This window comes from Cyprinus carpio, chromosome B7 (assembly GCF_018340385.1).
Source record: "Cyprinus carpio isolate SPL01 chromosome B7, ASM1834038v1, whole genome shotgun sequence".
In the NCBI taxonomy this organism is placed as follows: domain Eukaryota; kingdom Metazoa; phylum Chordata; class Actinopteri; order Cypriniformes; family Cyprinidae; genus Cyprinus; species Cyprinus carpio.
This window is the reverse complement of record NC_056603.1, coordinates 18,656,244-18,680,325: the sequence shown is the minus strand read 5'-3', so window position 1 is coordinate 18,680,325 and position 24,082 is coordinate 18,656,244. Positions and strand designations below refer to the sequence as shown.

At 37.7% G+C, this 24,082-nt stretch overlaps 1 protein-coding gene across 1 annotated transcript in view; it reads right to left on the bottom strand.

The window, feature by feature from the left end:
* Positions 1-24,082, bottom strand: part of LOC109064402 (leucine-rich repeat containing G protein-coupled receptor 4) — a 48,608-nt gene that overhangs the window by 5,294 nt on the left and 19,232 nt on the right. The window contains exons 4-15 of the mRNA XM_042727687.1: positions 14,467-14,538; positions 13,543-13,614; positions 7,875-8,090; positions 6,010-6,081; positions 4,664-4,732; positions 4,110-4,181; positions 3,921-3,992; positions 3,415-3,483; positions 3,135-3,206; positions 2,389-2,454; positions 2,218-2,289; positions 380-451 (exon numbers count right to left, since the gene is read on the bottom strand). Of these exons, the coding sequence (XP_042583621.1) occupies positions 380-451; positions 2,218-2,289; positions 2,389-2,454; positions 3,135-3,206; positions 3,415-3,483; positions 3,921-3,992; positions 4,110-4,181; positions 4,664-4,732; positions 6,010-6,081; positions 7,875-8,090; positions 13,543-13,614; positions 14,467-14,538 (996 nt within the window). The remainder of the gene's footprint in view (positions 1-379; positions 452-2,217; positions 2,290-2,388; positions 2,455-3,134; positions 3,207-3,414; positions 3,484-3,920; positions 3,993-4,109; positions 4,182-4,663; positions 4,733-6,009; positions 6,082-7,874; positions 8,091-13,542; positions 13,615-14,466; positions 14,539-24,082) is intronic.

The window sequence follows — 24,082 nt, the reverse complement described above, 5'->3', positions numbered from 1 at the left end:
AAAAAAGGCAATTATATTCAAGAACACACACACACAGACACACACACACACACACACACACACACACACACACACACACACACACACACACACACACACACACACACACACACACACACACACACACACACACACACACACACACACACACACACACACACACACACACACACACACACACACACAAGAAAGCCCCGTATGGCTTTGTTGTTTAATCAGAGGCGCTCTGGTGGAGAAACTGCATCAAAGTACTTTTGATATCTTTAAGTAATTCAACAGCAATGTATGATAAATTAAATCATGACAATTATATTTCAATTCCCCAGCAGTTTTTCCACTAAAATGAAATGAATGTGAATAATTATGACTGAATACTCACAGGTTGGTGAGAGCACTGAGAGAAAGGAAAGCATCTCTGTGGATGAACTTGATCTGGTTTCTGCTCAGGTCTCTGTAGAGTGGTAAGAAAACAAACAGATACACAGGCTAAGCATATACAGATGGCTCTGGGTAAAGATTCCGAATTGCGGACAAGCCTTGTGCAAGCTCACTATGAGGAGATCAGTCAGAGTGTGATTACTGAACTCCTGTTCATTTAATTAAAAAAGTCATAAACTGGTCATTTTACCATTGCCTTGAAGCCCTCTTAATCATAGTAAAAATTACTAATATAGGGCCTCCTGTAAATTACTGATTTTATAAAACAGCGACAAAAGCAATATACAGTACAGTAAAAGTAGCACATTATAATGTGGAAAAAAAATATTAAGCAACACAACTGTTTTTAACAATGACAATAATAAGAAATGTTTCTTGGGCCCCAAATCATCTGATCAGAATCATGTGATACTGAAGACTGGAGTAATGACTGCTTAAAAATCAACTTTACCATATAAATCATGTATTATATAGATATTTATATGATATAATTATATAATTACTTACAGTATTACAATATTGTTTTATTGTATTCATGATCAAATAAATGCAGCCTTTTTAGAGGCTTCTTAAAAAACAAATTTTTACTGGCTTGTGACAAAAAATAGCGACTTAATTCAACAATTTGTCTCCTCTGTGTCTCTCCGCATCAGCATAGTGCTAATGTAGAGAATATGAGCCGAACGCAGGCAGCTTATGCACTTCTGTGTCAGCCGCGCCACAAGGATACGTTTTCTAAATGTATTTATGCTTTGATTTGAAAGAAAACAGCACATCCTTGTGTCGCGGCTTACACAGAAGAGAATAAGCTGCCTGCGTTCAGCTCATATTCTCCAAAATGGCGCTACAGTGATGTGGAGAGAATAAAGTTGTTGAATTATTATTATTGTTGAATAAAGTCGTTATTTTTGTTTTACTCACGTACAAAAAGTATTGTCATTGCTTCATAACGTTACGGTTGAACCACTGATGGCAGATGGACTATTCTGATGATGTCTTTCATACTTTTCTGGACCTTGACACTGTTATTTATTTGGCAGTCTATGGGACAGTCACAATTCTCCCGGTTTTCATCCAAAATATCTTAAATTGTGTTCCGAAGATGAACTAAGCTTTTACAGGTTTGGAAAGACATGGGGGTAAGTGATTAATGACAAAATTTTCATTTTGGGGTGGAGTATCCCTTTAAGTTAAAAATATTCCATTAAATACATTCATGATACAATTATCATTGTTATGATTAAAAATAAAAAAGTCTTTAAGTAATATAGTTCATTAGACCGTTTACAATTTTATTACAGAACTCAATACTGGACTAAGGTTAAGCTTTTTCACAATGGATTTATATGCATTTCATACAACATAGAATTTTGACATATTGTAAGACTTTATTGGATACTTTATTCTCATTGGTTAATTTCAGCATTCTGTGGTGAAATATTGTATGTATAATAAGCACTTAACTGAATAATTGACAGTTTCACTGGCAAACAGTTTCCTACAGTGTGTTACTGTATATTTTCAGGTCTCTCTGTTGTACCACTCCATGGTCTCTTTCTTCTCATATAATAACATCTTTCAATTCAAATCAATATTTCATGTCCATTTATTTATTTATGTGGCAAGTAGCCATGTAATAAGTGGAATAATGTAGGATCATCTAAAACGGGACTGATCACCATGTCTGGGATTATTTCATGATAATGACCTACTGACTTCACATTATCATTTCCATATACATACATTTATGGCTCATTTATGAAAATTGTGATTACTTACAGCACTCTAAGGCTGGACATGCCCTGGAAAGTTCCTCTGTCTATCTGCCGGATTTGGTTATGCTGTAGACTTCTGCAGAGCACATAATTAAAAAAACGAAAAACGTCAGTGTCTAAACGTCAGTGTCTACTCATAATCATAATGAATTCAAACTTCAAGAACCAAACTTACATGTCCTGCAGTCTAACACAGCCCTGAAAGGACGGCAGGTCTTCAATCTCATTATAGGAAAGATCTCTGTCAGAACACACACACACACACACACACACACACACACACACAAATGTTAAGACAGTGAGCTTGTGAGGAATGGAACTGTTTTGATGAAGTTTAGACAGGAACTGAAGGATCTGTTATGTGTTACAGCAGTCAGGCTGGGAGCAGGCCTGCCTCTGGCTCGCTCTCCTCCGGGAGGTCATTAGACATCACTTTAAAACGTCCCCCTGCAGCTGTGCCTCTGACAGGCCACTGCGCACAGGCCTGTGAGGTGGATGACGCCTGACTGATGCACACTGCGCTTGTATTTGAAGCGGAGACGGAAAGGGCAGTGTGCGGTTATGACTGACATGCCAAGCATATGTTAGTCTCTTGAATGACAGCACCGGCTTGAAGGCTTTTCCATGACACTCAATGTTCTGCGTGACGGCTAACCTTTGTGTGTTAGGGGCCCGTGACTGATGATTAATTACCGAGCACCCGAGGCTGTAACTGGCACATCATTGGGCACTCATGGACATTTGACTGACATGTGTTACGAACAATTATGAGTAGTATGTCAGATGCTAATGTGTGTGCTTACAATGTGATATTTTGTGCTATTATCTTTGTGTGTGTCTCTGATGTGTTAAACTGTTGTATCAGCAGTAAAATAGTGGAACTGAATTATAAACCATGTTCATGTGTTAAGTATGACTTACAGTGTACGCAGCACAGTCAGATCCTCACACAGGTCTGCTGGGATGCTTCTGATTTTAGTTCCTGTTAAAGTCCTGGACAACACAAGAGACGTGAGTTTTGTGTGAATTTTACTCAATTTATACTGCATTTCAAACTTTTAAATGACTTCATTTTTGTCTTTTATTATCATTTCAGGCTGTGCTGTGTGTTTTTTCCATATTAGGAAACTTAAAATAAATGGCTTTTATTGTAACAGACACTGTTTTTTGTGTATGCTTATGCCGTGTAAAATAAACTCACAGGCTTTCTAGATTTATTGTTCCAGTCAGGCTGGGGAAATCTTGCATCATACTGGCACCACGCAGCATTCTGAAATATATAACAAATTAAAGAAAATGAAAACACTTCATTAATTCAACATAAAAAGAAAAGCTCAGCAGAAACTTTGACTTGCTCTTTTCCATATAATGAAAGTAAATGGGAATGCTCTATTAAAGTATGATATATAGTTTATTAAATGGAAAAGTGCAATATACATAAAAAATACATAAATAATTAAAAACCTTTTTTATCGTTTCATGGAAAGAAAAAAAAATCATACTAGTTTGGAACAACAGCACTGTAATTTTGGTGTGACTAATTGCTGTAAGGTTGAATAAACAGAAATTAACATATTAAAGCAAGTAAACACTGTAATATGCAAAAGAGCATTTAAATGACAGGTGTCAATGTGAGTGACTGACATGTTCAATGTGAGTGTAATTAATTCAGTTCCAGAACACTGACTGAATAATGGTTCTGCTTACAAAGAGTGCAAGTCTGACAGGTTCTGGAAAGCAGTGGTTCCCACGAAGGACAGCGGGTTGTCAAAAAGATGGCTGCAGACACAGATATAATGGATGTTTATAGCCAACCACATAAATAAATAAATCACAATATTTCAACTAGACTGTGTATGTGTGTGTTCCGTGACAGTGGGATCAGCGTTTGCTTACATTGTGCGGAGCAGGGAATTCCTACAGAAAGCTCCCTCAGGGATAGATGCAATGTTGTTGCTGTGAAATCCACTGGCAAACAGGGAAAAATTAAACGCATTATGAAATCATTAAGCTAGAAATCTTTAAGAGGCTCTGTGAGATGAGATACTTTCCCTAAGGATTCATAACTTCTACATCACTGATCACAGCTCAACATCATGAAGCAGTTCTAATTCTCAACACTAGGTGGCAGCTTGGCACAAGTGATTGTTAAAGCTCTCTGGATTTCAAAACACAATGGTGAAGAGGTTAACAGACACCTGTTTGGGACCCTTGATTTTTACACTATTCTAGACTTTTAAAAGGATTTAAAATGATGAAAGAAGCACCTGAAACTTCACACCAATCTGATGTCCTTTCCTCTCTGTAATAGAGGTTCATTAATCTGAAATGTCAAACTATGATATAACAACCCCAGCCATCCACATCAAAAGCCAAGTGTCTGAGAGGAATGATTGGAATGACTGTAAATAAATGCTGGAGTGTGTGTGTGTGTGTTTGAAGATACTCACAGTTCTTTCAGCTTGGGCAGCGTCTGAATGGCCTCTGGAAAGGTCTTCAGATTATTGAAGTTTAGATCCCTAAAAGGAGACAGCACAGATGAAAGTTAGGATAAAACCTTCCTTGTGAAAACTAAACACTTAAACTAAAGCAACTTTTATTGTTCTTTATACTTTCATTGTACTGTATATTTATTAAAACAAAATAATAAGGGCTATTTCTGTTGCCGCTCTATGTTTAAAGAAAGACAAGAGAACCATGACTGAAGATCATTTTTGGCTAAAAGACAAAAAATGTGTTTAGAGAAATCGACTGTGCTGTTTACAGAGGCCAATCCGGACAGCCAGTCTGCTGATTTCTTCAGTGTGTTATTGTTTGTCTCAGCTGCCACATGATACACAACCTGGCATGATACTTCCTCTCTACCCCCTAATGCCCCTGTCCGGTGTCCCACTCTCCTCCCTAGGGGCACAGGACGTTGGCGTGTCCTCATCCTGTCCTAATTATGGTCAGAATAAGTAAATAAAGCAGAGTCAGCGATGGCTATCTGCCTTCCCCTTCCCCTCGCCTCTTCCTCCCTGATGCGGTGGATGCTTGCTAAACGAACTGTGGTAAGTGGAGAGAGAGAACGGAGGCAATAAGGTAAAGCCGAAGGTCTTGAAAAGACTCCTTTGTCCCTTATCGGTATACTGTAAATCCTGCTTAACTCAATTCAAGCGAAGCAGTAATGACTCATTAGTGTTGCCGGGATTTAGGTTGATCTCTGATCGCATCATAATACATTGAGAAAAATGCATATTACTATTTATTTGAACTAATTTTATAACTACTTTGTTTTACACTCTGAAATGACTTTCAGAATAACAACGTGCACATACTGTACTGAGTGTCAAAGAGGGACTCGGCCATGCTACGTAATAAAATGCTTACAAATGCTCTTAAGTCATAAAGCTCTACATTGTCCATGTTTTGACACTTCTTGTATAACACATGCTTTTTATTCATAATGAAATGCATGAGGTAACATTTCAGGCTCAAGGTTCAAGGATTACACCCTCGGCCTTAACCTCTGCTCTACACTGCATACAGGTATTTAAATAACTATCAGCTAAAACATCCTTACAGAAAGCTCCCAACATTCTCTGCAATACTAAGTCTTGCAGAAGAGGGCGCTAGAGCAGCAGATAACTATCCTATCAAACACTGCACAAATATACTTGTACCCACATACAGTCTCTTGTAAAATTATGTAGCATAATGCTATTGATGACAGACCCACTGCAGCAGATATAAATGTAGTGTTACATGCGGTTACAATCTCTTTAATGACAGGAAGTGTAGCTGAAGGGGAACTCACAATGTCTCCAGGTTGTCCAGCCCATTAAAGCAGCTTTTTCCAATCTCTTGGATTCGATTGTTGTGTAGATGCCTGAACAACATGGACAAACAAGATTTTAGAAGCAATAATTTAGACATTCAATAACATACACACAACCAATGGACATATACTTTTTGTCTAAATGAAAAATAAAATATAAATCAGGTATAACGTTAGAATATATAATAACGTTATAATATATGAAAAAAAGAGTATGACCAGTTCGAGTTTTGCTAAAGATTACATTAAAAAATTGTATTAAATAATTAAGTTAATTTTAAAGATTAACTTTAGGTCTGCATTAGATGATGGCAAAGGTGAACTTAATATAAAAATAAGGGAAATGACCATGCACTATTAAATATCAATATAAAACACTACATTCAAAAATTGTTATTGTCAATAATCAATAAGGTACCAATATAACACACATCACTAATGCTAAAGTGAATATAATCTGAGAGGTAAAACTCCCTTCTGCAGGTTTTATGAAGGTCAATTTAAGACTTTTTATGACCAAGTAAAGTATGCAGTATGTAAATGTAAGCAATAAATTGAACGGCACACAACCACATATAATAAATTGAATAGAATACAACAAATCTTCATTACTTTTTAATTTATTGGAGAATAAAAAAGCAAAGCTCGAAAACCTCTGCTCCTAACCAGTAGAATATTTCACTGTACCTTCTGCTCACACTGCAGAAAAAGTGTCTTCCTCAGTAGTTTTGTTTTATGTGAAAAAAGATTCTTAAATCGAGATTAATTTACTCGAGAAGCAAAATGTAATAAAATAAGAAGTCTTGTTTTTTGAGAAACTGATTAAAATAAAGCGAATTAATGACTAAAACAAGAACAAATATCTGCCAATGTCAACTTAATTCAACCTAAATCTAATTAAATTAACTTAATTTATATCCCATTAACAGATGTTTCTTTAGGTATAAACTTCAGTTTCTCAGAACAAAAAGACTTCATATGTTCAAGTTGCATCTCAAGTAAATGTATCTTGATTTTAAGGCTGTTTAGATATTTGTATTGGAAAACAAAACAAAAAAACTCAGCAAGACATGCATGTTTTGTAGCGAATGGAACATTTAATGCCATGACTTAATAAATGTAAGACCTTTTAAGGCCATCATTTATGGAAGGGCGAATTAAGACCTTAAGAGCAGCAGAAACCCTGTAAAAGAATAGTATCGCATCTATGCAGAATCAATTTCGATGACAAGGGCTGTCTATTTCGCTTGAATTTTCCAGTCATTAAAAAGATGCACTTCTCAGCAGAACACCAACACAAACATTTTCTGTCCCTGGAAGATAACTCCTCAGCCGTTTTGCTGAGCACTTCACCGCACAGGTCTGTGTGTTTGTTCAGTCTACTTAACGGATTAATTGGCCTCCACTCCTAAGACAAATATTTTCCAGCAGCTGGAATGTAATTGGTAAATCAGACCCACATAGAAGCTTCCAGAAGTAAGGCACGGGGGGGGGGGGGGGGGGTAATGAGAGAGAGAGAGAGAGAGAGAGAGAGAGAGAGAGAGAGAGGGTCTATAGCCTCTGTTTGACTTTGCAAGACACAAGGGTCCATTTTGCTTTCCCCTGTTTTCTCCCTCTAAAATCGCCCATCCACGCCACTGTTTACTTGCATGTGTACTTAACCATGTGCAAGTGTATTTGCATGAGTGTTTTACGAGCCACCTAAGACTACAGTTAGTGTAGCGCATTGATGGATTTAACTGACGTGTGTTAAAGGCCAACAAGAGAAGGTAAATTTATCAGTGTTAAAAGCAGGATCTTATGAATTCATCTAGTGTGTGGGACCAAAATGGTAAAGTACTCACAGAACAACCAGGCTGGAGAGGTTGGCAAAGGCGTTGTCGGGGATGTGTGTGATCCTGTTGAGCGCCAACGTCAGAGCCTGCAGGTTACTCTGGTGCCGTAGGGGCCCAACGGGAACCTCAGTCAGGCTGTTGTCATCCAACCAGAGGTGCCTGAGCTGCTGCAGACCCTCAAAACTGTCCTCAGGCACTGACGTGATGTGGTTAGCATCCAACCGCCTGCACAGATCGTGGAAGAGGTTTACTAAACGTGATGTGGATAGAGCATAAATGAGTTGAAAATGTTTTACTTAATGAAATAGACACTTCGGCAAACGGCACCGGGTGAGTGTGCATATTGGGAATAACAGTGCGGTATCAAGTAGCTGCTAAAACATCAGTTAGCACTCAGTTTCTGAACACTGTGCTGTTAAAGATACACAAGCCATTTCCATGATCTCACTGCACTGGCCCCACTAAGGGGCCCCTTCAATTGGTTTATGAGAAAAGAGGACCACACCTTTCAGGCCTGAGGGCTAATGACCGAAATAAACAGTGCTGTGTCAAATACTGTGGATGCTTAAAAGAACACACACAAAAAAGATATACTCACAAACAACCTCAAAATACAAATAACAAAGCAAACAACTAAGAAAAAATCGAAAAATTCATGTCGAGAATTTTCTATTTCTATTTTCTATTCTAAGTTAGGACACTGAGATTTGGAATGGAAGCTAATCATAGGGAGGAAGGGTTTGATGGGTAATACTGGTGGGGTGGTGACTTCCTGTTTATGAATGGCTGACACTGACTAAGCTATACTCTCCCTCCCCTGAAGATTGTACAATTAAAAAAACACAAAAGACTAGAGCATGCGTAGGTGTAGATCCCAGTTAGAACAAGAACTAAGCTTTGTAACCTTTTCACTGAAACTTTAAGTATGGGAACACACACACACACACACACACACACACACACACACACACACACACACTCACACACACATGCTCCATTACCAGACTTAGTTAAGCTGTCTAATGCCTACCTAGATTTCCTAACTCAAATAGAACCTCATAAATGACTGAACTGACCTCACGACAGCAATTACTCCATTTTTAAAGGCTTGATCTTTGTCCATCAAACAAAATGACATCACAAGTCTACTCACTTGGTGATGTGTCTGATGATTTTGGAATTAATTACTTCAAATTTATAATAATGGCAAAAAAAAAAAAAAGTAAAAAATGTTATGTTGAAACACTAAATATAACCGTAGAAGTCGGACAGTCAACATGTCATAAACATTGACATTAACACAAAGGATAAATGTGTAACTAACACTAACGGGTAAAATAAAATTCCTTTGTACAAATATAATGATGTTTTGTTTATGGATGATCGTTCAAAATTTGCAAAATTGTTTGTACTACTGCCTGATCCAGCACTTAAGTTTTTTGAGATCACTGGCTGGCTTCTGGGAAACAGACCGAACAACACTTTATTCTTGGAGTACCTAGTATCTAAATGACATGTACCACAACAACACCTCAATCTTAGAAATAAGCCAAAAAAGGAGGTTTGTATGTCGCAGACAGTTTGACAGCTAAAATGCTGGATAACAACGAAGCTTCTCAGCGCAGTGATTTGATTGGCTATTTGGATAATCAGTCATTTTGATAATATTGTATAGACAACTCTATATTCCATATAAAAAGCATTCCTCTAGCAAAGCACACAGCAGAGTCCTTTCAACTGATTAACATTTGATAAGTGATCACGATTCTTCATTAAGCATAAAAATCACATACTTTTTTCACCTAATTTTGTTCTATTTTTAATTAGACTGAGCTACTTCTATTGACACTTTTTCACTGAGCTTGTCTCAACTTCATTCTATGCCAAAGACAACACATCAGGAACATGCATATGTCGCCTTAAAATGTTCCATACTGTATATAGTCAGCTAACTCTTTGGAAATAGAAACATACACAGTTACACAAACAGTGAGGAGATTATGAAAGCCTCTGTGTAATGGAAATATATTACAGAGGTCTTGTGGATCTACCAAATGAAAATATAAACAGCTCATAATTGTTCACAATAGCCTTGCATGGAGTAATGTGTGTACAGTGTACTTTAAGCTTAGTCTCACTAGTTAAATACACTTTTAGTGCTCTCTCAGGCCATTCTGAGAAAAGAGGACTAAAGATTGCACATGGCGAGGGAAAACCAGTTTTTTAATGCATGTACTGTTCCCCTTTTTTTGTCTGAGTGCAAGTCTTTAGGAAAATCTTTTCAGCACTGCGAGGCATTTGTGTGAGGGATACAGTGAAAGATCATCTAAACTGACGTGTGCTTTGGATATGAACTCTGGCTCACTTCTGGCTTTGGCACGTTTAAGAATGTTTAATTCTCCGCTCTACACAGACATGAAGCTCACACAATGTGATAAGTGATAAGTAAACTGAAATCAGTGAATGAATGACACAATTTGGCATTCACAGTCCCTTATAGTTCTATCCCAAAACGGACGGTTAATTTGTGACTTCAACTGAATCACAATTCAGGATTGGACTCAGGCGGTTCTTATCTATGGAGATACAGATCTGTCAGCTGCAGCTGAAGACTGTGCATGCTGCTTGTTTTGAACGTACAGATCTAGGCATGTCCACATCAGCCACTGCCAAACCTGAGCGTGCACACGCTAACAAACACATATAGTACAAGACTCACCGAGACTCAAAAGGGTTGGGTGGCAAAGACGAGAGAGACAGAGAGGATATTAATTTAAGATGTATATCTTCAAGGAAACATTTGGCCACAGGAGCTGTTGTAACACAACACATTAGCAGCTCCACATTTGTTACGATTTATTTCTTTGTAAGCATTTTCAGATCATAGCTTTAACACTCAAGAAGGATGAAGGATGATTGTTCATGATAATGAATTGCTCTTTGGTCTGTTGCATGGCTGGGAAACCACAGAATTGACTTTTGAGGTTACAAGGCACAGATCTTCACCGGATCACTGCAAACTGTGGCATAGATGGCCACTTGAAATTATAGATGGATGCAAGATTATAATTGTGGTTTTGGAAACTGTTTGAGTGAGGAGAGGCAGTCATATTTCCAGAGTATATCCAAGCATCAACTGCTCTAACTAGGGATGCAAAGAATGTTGGCCAGCTGAAATGTTTTTAAATATTTAAAACGAAAGAAGGAAAAGGAAACATTCCTTTTTAAATTTAAATTCAGTAACATAATGATTGACAAGGAGGAAAAAGCAGTGTGCAAAAGAAACGATCCAGGTTTAATGAGATTTAATGTAAACACTGGAGTTGTATAGTTGTTATACTACTGTTCAAAAGCTTGGGGTCATAATATTTTTCAGACAGTGCACACATTGTTTAGCAGAGTATTTTAACAGATATAGCTGATAGATAAATACACTATATAATAGCTATATATAATATTTGTGTGTGTGGATGTGTGTGTTGATGTGTGTGTGTAATGACACATTTCTAATGAGTGTACATAATTTTTTAATAAAAAGTTGTCCTCCTCTTTTTATCTCTATCAAAGAATCTTATAAAAATGTATCATGGTTATAAACAATATAATATATATGTCTATCAATACTAATAATAATATAGAATAAATGTTCTTAGAACTGATTTAGCTGAAAAATATTCAGCTTTTTTAATCACATGAAACTAAAATATTAAACAGGAAAAAAATTGAATAAAAAAAAATATTAATAAATAAATAACATTAAAAAAAATAATTTAATATTTATGAAAAATAAATGCAGCCTTGGTAAGTATAAGAGACTTCTTTCATATTTCAAAAAAAATATATAAAAAATTGAATTTTTTCTCAAAAAATATATAAAATTTTTTGAATAAAAACACAATATATAAAATCACAAAAATAGTAAAATATGAATTTCAAAGCCATATGCTTATTTCAAACATATGAAACTAGTATTTTCGGGGGTTTCCAGTATCAGCTTTCAGCAAAATGTATCACCAGCTACAACCAAAAATTAATTAGTCGATCTATCAAACACCTGTCAAAGCAGAACTGCTGTAAGTGGTGAAGTAAAGGGTTTTTTCTGGTGTTTTCTACAGGCTAATTGACTCCACCTTGTTCCCCACAGCAATGTTACTGTAATTAGGAGGGTTTTTTTTTTTGGAAGCCTGATTAGTGCAGCTGAAGAACCTGTGCAGAAAGCCTGCAGGGTGAACACATTCCCGGAGGACTGCCCCCTTCCCTCTCTCTCATGTGTCTCTCGTCCTTGGCATCTGCTCTGACTATATTCCCACTCTTTCTCTCCTCATGCACGCTGAGGGGCAGAAGGCATGTTGATTGACAGGTCATTCTCTAAGGCCTTATCCAAGAGCAGACGGACTGTGCCAAAACACATTACTTCAGCACAACAGGGAAAAAGAGAGGAAAAACACACAACGTGAGGGGCTGAGATAGAGAGAGACGAAGAGATCTGGAGAGGTCATAATGGTTGAGAGCTGATTTTTTAAACATACATTGTCCCACAGCAGAAACGGCAGCTGGACTAAATCTCACTGAGACAAAAAGTTAAAGGACAGACACACAAACAAACAATTCAAAATTACAGAAACACTAATGCATCTGATACATTAGCATGTAAATATTTCTTGATGAAATACATAAGATTATTACTATCCTAACACTATACAGGTAATTGACAAAATAAAATGGACTGGGGATTTTTTTTGTGTTTTTTTTTTTTTTTTAAAGCAATGCACCAATGTAAAGTTTAAGCCTGTCATCTGTATTGGCAAATAAATTGATTGTCCGACATTGGCAGCAACAAGCAATGATCAGCCAAACAGCTAATGATCTGAGCCAGTTATGGCCTGTCAATCAGAAAGGTCTGGAAAAAAGCATTGGACAGGCTTGAGTAAAAAAAAGAAAGTTGAATTGTCTTTTTTACCCATGAAAAACAAAAGTGGGATAAGGGAAAACATATTTTAGGTAACTGGCCTAAAATATACCATTTATATTTTTCACCATTATGATCACCTTTTTGCCTTCACAAACGCAGTTTGGGGTCAGTAAGACTTTAATATTTTTTAAAGAAGTGTATTATGCTCACCAAGTCTGCATTTATCTGATTATTATTATCAATGTTGTAAACAGTTATGCTACTTAATTCTGTTTGTGGAAACCATAATACTTTTTTCAGTGTTCTTAAATGAATAGAATGACCAAAAGAACAGCATTTATTTGAAAAAGGAATATTTTTTTAAATTATAAATGTTTTTACTGTCACTTTTAAATAGTTCAAATACATCAATTCTCACTGTTAACTACTAGAGTTTATCAGCATGCCTATTATTAACATATTAGTGCTTATAAAGCACATATTCTGCATGACCATATTCCACATCCCTAATCCTACCCAATAACTTATCAACTACCTTACTAACTATTAATAAGCAGCAAACTAGGAAATTATTGAGGCAAAACCCATAGTAATGGTTTGTTAATAGTGAGAATTGGACCTTAAAATAAAGTGTGACCATCACTTCTAAATAAAAGCAATAATTTCTATCTTACTATTCCTTACTGACCCCAGTTGCTTTGAATGATAGTTTATATTGAAGTATTTGTTCCAGAGTTGGAGAAAGAAAATGAGTGAGATGCTTACAAAGACTGCAGGGCATGGAGATTCTTGAGAGCTGCGCTTGGGACAGTCTTCAACTGATTGTTCTGAAGCATTCTGAAAAAGAAGTTTAAAACACCACCATTATATACTGTGTTCACCTCTATATCACAACACAACACAACACAACACAACACAACACAACACAACACAACACATATACACTTCAAGATTTCGCCACAATTATAAGCAATTATATATGTTTGTGTGTGTGTGTGTCTTGTTCTGAGCTAATCACGGTGCATATCTTGCTTCCTCTACCCTATCAGCTCTCTGGCGTCACTCAAATGGCATAGGCCGCAAGGACAGCTTTTCCCACTCAGTGCCAAGCCACAGCACACACAACTACACACTAACACACACACATACAATTACATACACACAGCCCAGCCAAGAGGCATTCAAATAAAAACTGGTCTCAAATCATCTCCAACATCTATAGTTCCAAAGCCCTTGGCTTTTGGTGCACAACCAGTTTCCCTAAATCAATTTCCACAAGAGTGTCTGGATGAGCTGTAACAGCACCATGGGGCTTTGAAACAGCCCTGGATGAGCGCAGGAAGAGGAAAAGTGAGCTTTATGTAAAGCATGGCTGAGGGGACCAGGCAGCTGATAAGCTGCATTTGAATGGGCTCACAAACACCTGAAGGACAGAATATGAGTTACAGCAAAGAGAGAGAGAGAGGGAGAGAGAGAATGCATCATGCTGCATCATGATGAAAGCCAACACAAACAGACACACACACACATCCAGAACCAGTAACAATTAAAGTTCCTGTTAGTTACACAACACCACTTAACAACTCAACAAAACACACAGCAGGATCTACTTCTTTTTCACTGCACTGTACAAGATCTTCTCACTGGGTGAACAAGTAACAAATAGAGGTGTGTGTGTTGAATACTTACAGGACTTTAAGCTGATGGAGTCCAGACAGAGCCTCTGGGTGGATGAATGCAAGGTCATTACCAGCCAAACGTCTACGAAGAGAGAAAGAGAAGTTATGAGTGGCAACTAAAATTTAAAAATATAATATAATCTAAAGCAAAACAAAAGAAATCAAAGCGATTTAAAATCAAGTTAAAATTAAGAAATAACTGGGAAGGAACAGTGAAGAAAGAATGATTTAAAAACTAGGCTGGATGAGCTAGTTTAAAGTGTGGAGAAACGCACACCTGCAACTTTCTATTTTTTTTTTTTTTTTAACATAAATTTTTACCTTCACTAAGCACCACCTTAAGGCCATGTGTCCACCAAAGCATTTTTAGCCAGCTGGAAACACCAGATGCTCTGCTGTAAAAGCCTAGCTGTGAGTGCTTCTCTGTTTTCAGCTAAGAGACTTTGTTTGCTATGGTATTACGGAATATATAGGTGAAGACATGCAAACTATGATACAAAAAAAATTCCACAAGCATAATACTCATAATTTTGTGGTAGTCCGGGGAATACCATCTGGTGAACACATGAATGCTCGGAGACAACAGTATTAACTTTCCATTGTTATTCAGTCATAGTACAAGCAGGGTGTGATGGTTGGTCGGTGTGGTATTAGTCATTTAAATTAGGTATAAGTAGCAACTAATATTCAAATATACTAGGGCTGCATGATTAATCAAAATTAAATCGCAAAGGCGATAAATCGCAATTAGGCAGAAGCTGTGATTGTCATGTTTATCTTTCAGTGAAGAACAGATCAGTAGTAAATCTCCATCCGAAGGCCAGAGGGCGCTCTTGCGCTGAAACTCCAAATACGCCTAGCAGAAGAAACCCAGGAAATCCCTATAGAGGTTGCTGAATAAACAGAAGATTTAACTGCTTTCATTAATTCAACGTGACTAATAAACACACAACTACAACAATATATGGTTTATCTAAGTTTGTCTTATTATAATTTTTATTATAATGAAGTATATAATAATGCAATGCTAATTGACATTAGCTTTTATCACTACTTGGAATACTATGAAATATGTTGCTTGCCTTATTCTGTGTAAGAAGCCACATCATCTCACATTAGGATTTATTTCAAACACTCGACTGACGTTATTAAGTGGGTTTAGAGTAAAAACATGTTATTAAATGTGGTATTTTCACATGCTTTCAGAGGGAGCAGCATTTACTACATAGAGCCGTAGTTCACTGACAAGCTACGCAAACAGCTTCATAATCACAGAACGATTTCTTCAATTTCATAATCGCGTGATTAAATCATCTGCGATTATAAATACGGTTTTGCATAGCTTTTCAGTGAACTACGGCTCTGTGTGTGTAGTAAATGCTGCTCCATCTGAAAGCACGTGATGAAGATTTACTACTAATCACAGAACCGGCTTTACTGACAAGATGCGCATGACAATAGAATTCGATTAATCGTGCAGCCCTAAAATATACTACAAACATATACACACATATAAAGTACATACATGATTTCATATTGATTTCAAGGATCATGTGACAATGAAGATTTAAATAGCAGCTGCTGTCAGTACAGGAATAAATTACATTTTAAAACATATTAAAGGGGTCATCAGATGCAAAATACACTTTTACAAGTTGTTTGAACTGAAATGTGTGTTGGCAGTGTGTGTACACAACCACCCTATAATGCTAAAAATCCAGCCATTTTTTTTTAATCCCAATAAATCATAACCACCGTCTCAGATCAAGCTGTTCTCAGATTTTTTGAAGAGTGACGCAGTTCTTCACATGCCCCTCCCATGATTGTTCATTGACACTGGTGTTTTACCTTAAACCTGCCCTTAGTTTGCTCTTTGTACACAAAAAACACCTAAAGACCTCTCAGAATGACATGTAAACACAAAAACACAAGTAAGAATCAGAATGTGATGGTTGGAATGAATGTGCTGTGGAGCTGATGAGCTCTGAGTGTACAGATATGTTTTGGGCTGGACAACACATACCCTGACACCTTCTATTCAGAGAGAATCAAGTGGACATCTTGAGTCAGAATTTCACATGGCGTGTGAAGGCATGTACACAGGTTAAGCTGTACCGCACAAAACATGCTAGGATGTAAATTGTTTTCATACATACATTTTTCAATGCTGCATGTGCCATTACTGGTGTGCTACAGTGTTTGTGTGTGGTAAGACAGGCAAAGAGTCCACATAACTTCACCAAATCAGGCCAGAGAGATTAACACCAGATTTATCACCCACTGAAACTGGAGTCAGAGAACTCTCTCACACTCTTCTACTCTAACTCTCTTATCATCTCTCTCTCTCTCTCTATCTGTAAGGAGCATAAATAGGCCACAGCGTTTCAGAAAGAACAGAAAGCCATCCATTTGGCCCTATCGTCACAGGAAGTGCTAGACTGCACACATTTATCTAGATGTTTACAGCATCAGGATGTGTTAACTGCCCCTTGGTGGTCCCGATATGCATGTCAGAAATAAATCAAATCTTAAATATAATATACAGACAAAACATTTGCATTGTGATTATTTCAATACAAAAAAAAACAACAAAAAAAACATGCAATGTCCAACCTCACTATAGCACCACCTATGTGTGGAAGTAACCAAACTAAGAGAAAAGTCTGAGTTCTTCTTGCAATACCAAGCTGAACCAAATAATTTTGTTTTTGTTACTGAATTTTCCATGACTATTATCTAGACCTATTTTTCCATTGACAGATCTGAAAGCTGAAACAAGCTGTATATTTTTGATGGATTTAATAGCTTGAAATGTTATATTCTTTCTTGTTGCTGCCTTTGATGTAAAACTAAACACAAAACAAAAAACTAACTGACAAACAAAACAAAATCAAAAGACAGCACAAAAAAAGCAAAGTAAAACAATAAAACACAAAACAAAACAAAAAAACAATTGGATGTGAAATGGAACATAAGGCGAATTGGCAAAAAATCCAGGGATCATTTGTCCACTGAGCAACTGCTGTTATGAAGAATAAAGGACTTTTTGGATGCACCTTTCAGGGTAAAAATATCCCTCTTTTAACAGTCCTCCTTCTCTCTACCACACACTTACATTCTTCATAATACCAAAGTATATATGTGGATAACTATCTTATGGCACCATGTCTCCATTATTCACCTGTAGACCTGGAGAAAGACAAACAGGCAGGAAACTTCTAAGTGTTGAGCTTATAAAACAGCAGGAACAAAGATGTTCAGCACATAACAGTAGCGGATCATAGGGGTTCAGCTTCTTAGTGTTGAAATATTGCCACACACAATGAGATGGATGGAGTGAGAAAACACAGGGAGAATGAGGATGATGAAAAGGACTGCTGGGATACTAAAAAGTTTAAAATTATGAACCGACACACAGGCTTTGACAGAATATCTGTCTCTCTACAACCACGACACAAACCCCAAATTACACAATCAACTGCCGTCCAACTGCGTTCTTGTTTACATCAACACATTTGTTGTGGCACACCAATGCGGTTGAGTTACCCTGCGGGAAAAAGAGACGTTTTCTCGCTCCGTGTCTCTCTCTTTCTATGTCGTTCTGGTTTGGCTGTGTCTCAAAGCCACCAAATTTGGCCAGGCTTCCATGGGTGGATTCTTAAGCACACACTCATCGTCACAACTCAGCAGTCTGATGCATTGAGAGGGGAGATGTCACCCCTGATTTTTATTTGTCTGGAACTAATCTAAGTCTCATTCTGTGGTCAGTGTGTTGCCAAAGCTGTGTAGCGCTACTCCGGCGTGTTGCTTTAGTAACAACTTCAGTGAGCACGGCAACTGTCATGTGACCTTCTGAAAGATTCAGCCAAGACAGAATTACCTACTGTATATATAAAACAAATTTCAAATGAACTAATAAGTCAATGCAATGCAATATATCCAATATGGCATTGTCAAATTTTCCTATTGTATTGTTTAGGACACATCCAGCGAGGCTGGATTCAGATTGTTCCAAGTGACATCATTTGGAAACCACGGACTCTGAATACAGAAATTCCAGGTCAAGAGCTTTAATGGTGCACTTTAATACAAGTTTAAAACATTTACTTTCAGTTCAGAACTACATTAATTACAAATAATTGCAGTTTTTGCAATTGTACTGCAGGCCACTGATAGAAATGCCTTTATATATCATCATAAAACAGCTTTTTTTTTATTTGATGATACATATTTTCAAATAGATTACAAAAATGTTTTACAGAAATTCATGAGAAAAACATAAATGGACCTTTAAAGGGATAGTTCACCCAAAAATTAAAGTGCTGTCATCATTTACTCACTCTTTTGTTCCGAACCTGTATGAATTTATTTCAGCTGCTGAACACAATAAATGATATTTTGAAGAATGCTGCTAACAAAAATTACAGTGGAAGTCAATGGCTACAGTCAACTATTTAGTTACCAACATTCTTCAAAATATCTTCTTTTGTGTTCAACAGAAGAAGATACACATACAGGTTTGGAACAAGTGAACAGTGAGTAAATGATGTCAGAATGTTCATTTTTGGGTGAATTATTCTTTTAAATACAAAAAAAAAAATTAATCAAATACAATCTCTGGCATGCTCACATGTACAATACTTATTAAGCCAGAGACACACACATATCTAGAGAGGATTAATATTTGACAGCTCTATATCTGTCAGTGGGGGTGGATATGTTTGAAGAGAGAGGTGAGGGTGTGTGTGGTTATGATAGAAGACTGCATGACTCTGTGGCAGAGAATGTTCCTCTTGGCTCTCTACTGTGCTGCCTAACTGTAGCCACAGGTCACACCAACACCAACACACACACACACACACACAGAAGCACATCACTGCTGCTGCATTGTTAGGGTAAATGTGTTCTGTAAATAGGTGTTCTGCTCACGGTGATCTTTTATGCCTTCATCTCTACATGAGAACTACATTTGAAAGGCAATATCTGCCAGAGTATTTCTGGACACCAACACTTTTATACATAGCACTTTACATGCTTATCTTAGATTTGATTAGATTAGTTTAGATTAGATTAGATCAGATTAGATTAAACTTTATTGTCACTGCACATGTAAGGTACAAGGCAACAAAATCCAGTTAGCATCTAACCAGAAGTGCAATAAGCAGTAAGTACAAGATATACAGTGTCTACAATATGTTACAAATGTACAATAAATATACAGATAAGGCAGTACTATGGAAATAATTTACAGATTTTGAAATATTATCAGCATGATATACAGATAGGTGTACTATGAACATACTATACAGATGGATTATGTAATAAGTGTATGTACACTATAAGCAGAAACTATGAACATATGAACATCATTTGCAAATGAATATTAAGCTGTACAAAACACTAGTGCAATAGAAAAAAGTGCATAGAAAATATTCCAGTGTGCAAATGGATCCTACAGTATTCTTGATGTACAGAAAGTAGTGCAAGTAATAACAAGTGTAACATTTTTTTTTTGTTGTTAAAAACCAGATATAGTGATGAGAAGGGGTTAAGGGGCGGTCACACTGCACTTTTCGTTCCATTGACTAACACAAACACACATGCAAAATCTCCATACCTTAAAAACAAGCTCAATAGAAAAATTTCGCATTTCGCTGCGTTCCAAAGTTCAAGTTTGGTGAACTCTGACCTGACAATTCGCATCACGTGAAGACGGGGGGATCAGTAGAATATCAATACGTCACTGCGTGACCTCTCTGTACAGAAATTCAAAAATTAAGGAAGCGCTAATTTTAGCCGTAGCGCAGCATCCTATTTTATATAATACATCTTTAAAAGATTATATATATAAAAAAAAAGCTGCATGGTTCGCAATGTCAATGGAAACAGAAACAGATGGTACATTTGAATGAGGACACATTTTATAATTTTTTATTGCTTAGTGTGTATGTATTTATATATATAGAGAGAGAGAGACAGAGAGTAAAACATAATAAAACGCATTCGACGCCGTCGCAAATGGCACAGTACAAGCACATTAATCCATGTTGTAATAAATGAGGGGAGACCGTTAACCTTCTCCCGCCCATATTCGCAGCGGTGTCCGAAATTTCGCACATTCAAAGTCTAGTGTGACCGCCCCTTTAGGAGTGTATAGTGATGTGTGTGTGTGGGGGGGGGGGTGGTCAGCAGGCAGAATTCAGTAAGGAGACAGCTGTAGGGAAAAGCTGTTCCTGAGTCTGCTGGTCCTTGTCAGGAGGCTCCTGAAGCTCCTCCCGGAGGGCAGGAGGTTTACAAGCTATGATCAGGGTGAAAGGAATCCTTAAGGAATGCTGCGAGCTCGAAGTAGACAGCATTTTCTCTGGATGTCCTCTACTGCAGAAAGTGGTGTCCCTGTGATGCGTTGGGCAGTAGAAGTTCCACCAGGATGGCTGTAGCCTTCTTGACCAGTCTGGAGTTGTCTGTGGTCCAGGACAGGTCCTCCAAGATAAGATTTCCCATCAAATTAAATCTAAAAACAAAACAAACAAAACAACCGTCCCGTTAATGTGGATGGGATCATGCGTGCTTCCATTCTTCTTCCTGACGTCCACAATAAGCTCCTTTGTCTTACTGGTGTTAAGGAGCAGGTTGTTGTCAGCGCACCATTTGGCCAGGTGCTGTATCTCCTCTCTGTAGGCAGTCTCATCGTTGTCTCTGATGAGGCCAATTACCGTGGTGTCGTCTGCAAACTTGATAATGTAGTTGGATCCATGTACAGGCCTGCAGTCGTGGGTGTAGAGGGAGTAGAGGAATGGGCTCAGCACACAGCCCTGTGGTACGCCAGTGTTGAGTGTGATGGTGGTGGAGCAGGTGTGGCCTGACCTAACAGGTGAGGTCTGTTGGTCAGAAGGTCCATAATCCAGTTGCAAAGGGAGGTCTTAATGCCCAGGTCTCCAAGTTTAGTGGTCAGCTTGGAGGGAATGATGATGTTAAATGCTGAGCTGAAGTCAACAAACAACATCCGTACATATGTGTTGTTATTGTCCAAGTGTGTGAGTACCGAGTGAAGCACTATGCATACTGTATCCTCTGTGTTCCTATTGCTACGGTAGGCAAATTGGTGTGGGTCCAGTGTGGGTGGGAGGCAGTTCTTGAGGTGTGCTAGGACCAGTCGCTCATAACAATAGGTGTGAGTGGTACGGGGCGGTAGTCATTGAGGTACGTCGGGGAGGAGTGTTTCGGCTCTGGCACAATGGAGGTGGACTTAAAGCATGTTGGCACAGTTGCTTGGGTGAGGGACAAGTTGAAAATGACTGTGAAGACCCCTGCGAGCTACTCTGCACATGCCCTAAAGCACATGTCCAGGAATGCCGTCAGGGTCAGCAGCCTTGCGTGCGTTGATCCGGCTCAATACAGTGTAGACATCGGTGGAGGTGAGTTTGAGGGGTTGGTGGTCTGCTGAGAGTGTGATCCTTGCTGTCACTGTCGAAGCGAGCATAAAAGTCACTCAGCTTGTTAAGAAAAGAGATGTCTGTGACCATTGGAGTGGATTTGCTTGGCTTGTAGTCACTGATGACCTGGATGCCCTGCCACATGCGTCGGGGGTCAGAGTTGGAAAAGTGTTCCTCTACATGAACACATGAACTCCACATCTGCACATGAACTCCATATCTGCAGTGCAGTCCAACTCTTCAACTCTGAGTTTGTGTTGCTTTAACATGCATTTGGAGATGTATCATCTGCCAACCATCTTCCCATACTTGTAATCAAAGTGATTATTACAAAAGAGGAGCTTAAAAGACTCCCTGTGGTTTACTGTCAAAATAAATGTCTGATGGTTTAATATTTGAAAATGAAAAAATATTAATAATAATAAAATAGCCATAACTATTAGCACTGCAATTTTACAGTTCTAATTTAAAATCTAATAATAATAATTTTGATCGATGTACAGTAAAATGTTACAATAGTAACAAGTAGTAGTAATTATAATTATTGTTGTTGTTATTATTCTTTTTATACAGCGATATAAATCACAGAATTTGGCCAAACTGCACAGCCTTACAAACAAGCACAGCAAAGCAGGATGTTTTTTAACTCATTTATCAGGAAAATTTAACAAATTTAAAAATTAACAAAATTCAAATGAAATGTTTCCTTTAGAACAATATTAGGTTTTTAATTAGCAAGGTGAGTTACTTTTATGATTTAAACAATTAGTTTTCCTTTGCAGGCTTATAACTTTTACTACTAAAGAAACAAGTTCCTTTTTTACCCAGTATTCTTTTCCTCTTTTATGTATGGATACAGCCTAGTTGAAGATCTTGCAATATAAATGTTACTGCTGAGTGGTTACAACAGTCCAGGATGTGTTTACAAATAAATTTAAGCCCAGAAAGTGAACTCCTGACCCTCATGATTAACCACACCCATTGTGACCATGAGCAACCTGACAAAGAGCATCTGGCACAATACAGTGCTGTACAGGTCCCGGAGACCTCACACACCCCTCACCCCATTCCCAGATAGCACACGCTTCTGAAAACTCCAGTTGTCACGGAAACCATTGTTTTGCCCTCCTTCTTCCTGCCATGCATTCCTTCTTACAATGCGTTGAAAAGCAAATTGGCCTTTGACAAAGCACTGGAGGACTGTTTTTGTTTATCTTCTAAACACACTCCAATCAAACGAATAAAAAAAAGGAAAAGAGCGAACAGCAAGGGGGAGCCGACTTTGGGAGCTGGTCATTTCAGCAGTCTGGAACAGCGAGGGGGAGCCGACTTTGGGAGCTGGTCATTTCAACAGTCTGGAAGCGCAGGTACCTGATATCACTTAGATAGATGTTAACCCACCCCAAACCAGACTAAAACAGACGTGGGATGAGTGAAGTAAAGAAAAGACAAACACAAAGAAAAAAATCAGTCACTCAACCCAACGAGAGTTCAGAACGTACTTCAGATACACTGATTCAGCCACTCCAAACTGGTCTAAAACAGCATGTATTTTCGTTTTTGTCTCGTTTCCGTCTGTGAAAAAATCAAATCCATCAAAATTATTATAAAAATAATTTTTCAACGAAATTAATAAAAACTATTATCAAAAAAATAAGCCAAAGAAATCTCCACACTGATGGTTCCGTGGGTGGCCAAATCTTTTCCTTTGTGCTCTATCTAATAAAGGTCGTGGCACTTTTTGAAGCGCTAGAACTCTCACAGCTCGTTAAGGCAGCGTGTAATTGTTTTTCTGTAAATTATTTTAATCTTAATATTTTGTGCCAATATTGTATATGGCTTAATTGATACAGAAAAGAAAGTCGTGTTATACTTGCAATAGTGCTGTCGTACTGAATATTCACCAGAAAAGAAAGTCGTGTTATACTTGCAATAGTGCTGTCGTACTGAATATTCACCTGAGTGGATTTTCCATGGCAATGAGCCCTGAAGTCTCATATAACGGCACTAAATCATTAATAGTGATCGCAGAGTCAAAGTGTCTGGAAGTCATTCATTTTCAATAAAAGTTGGCAAATCTGAGGCGACATGAGCAACACTGTTCAGCAGACTTTAATTCATGAAAATGGACAGTGACAAAATGTAGCGACTATCAAAAGAAATGAAGACAATGGAGCTCACATAATCCAACAA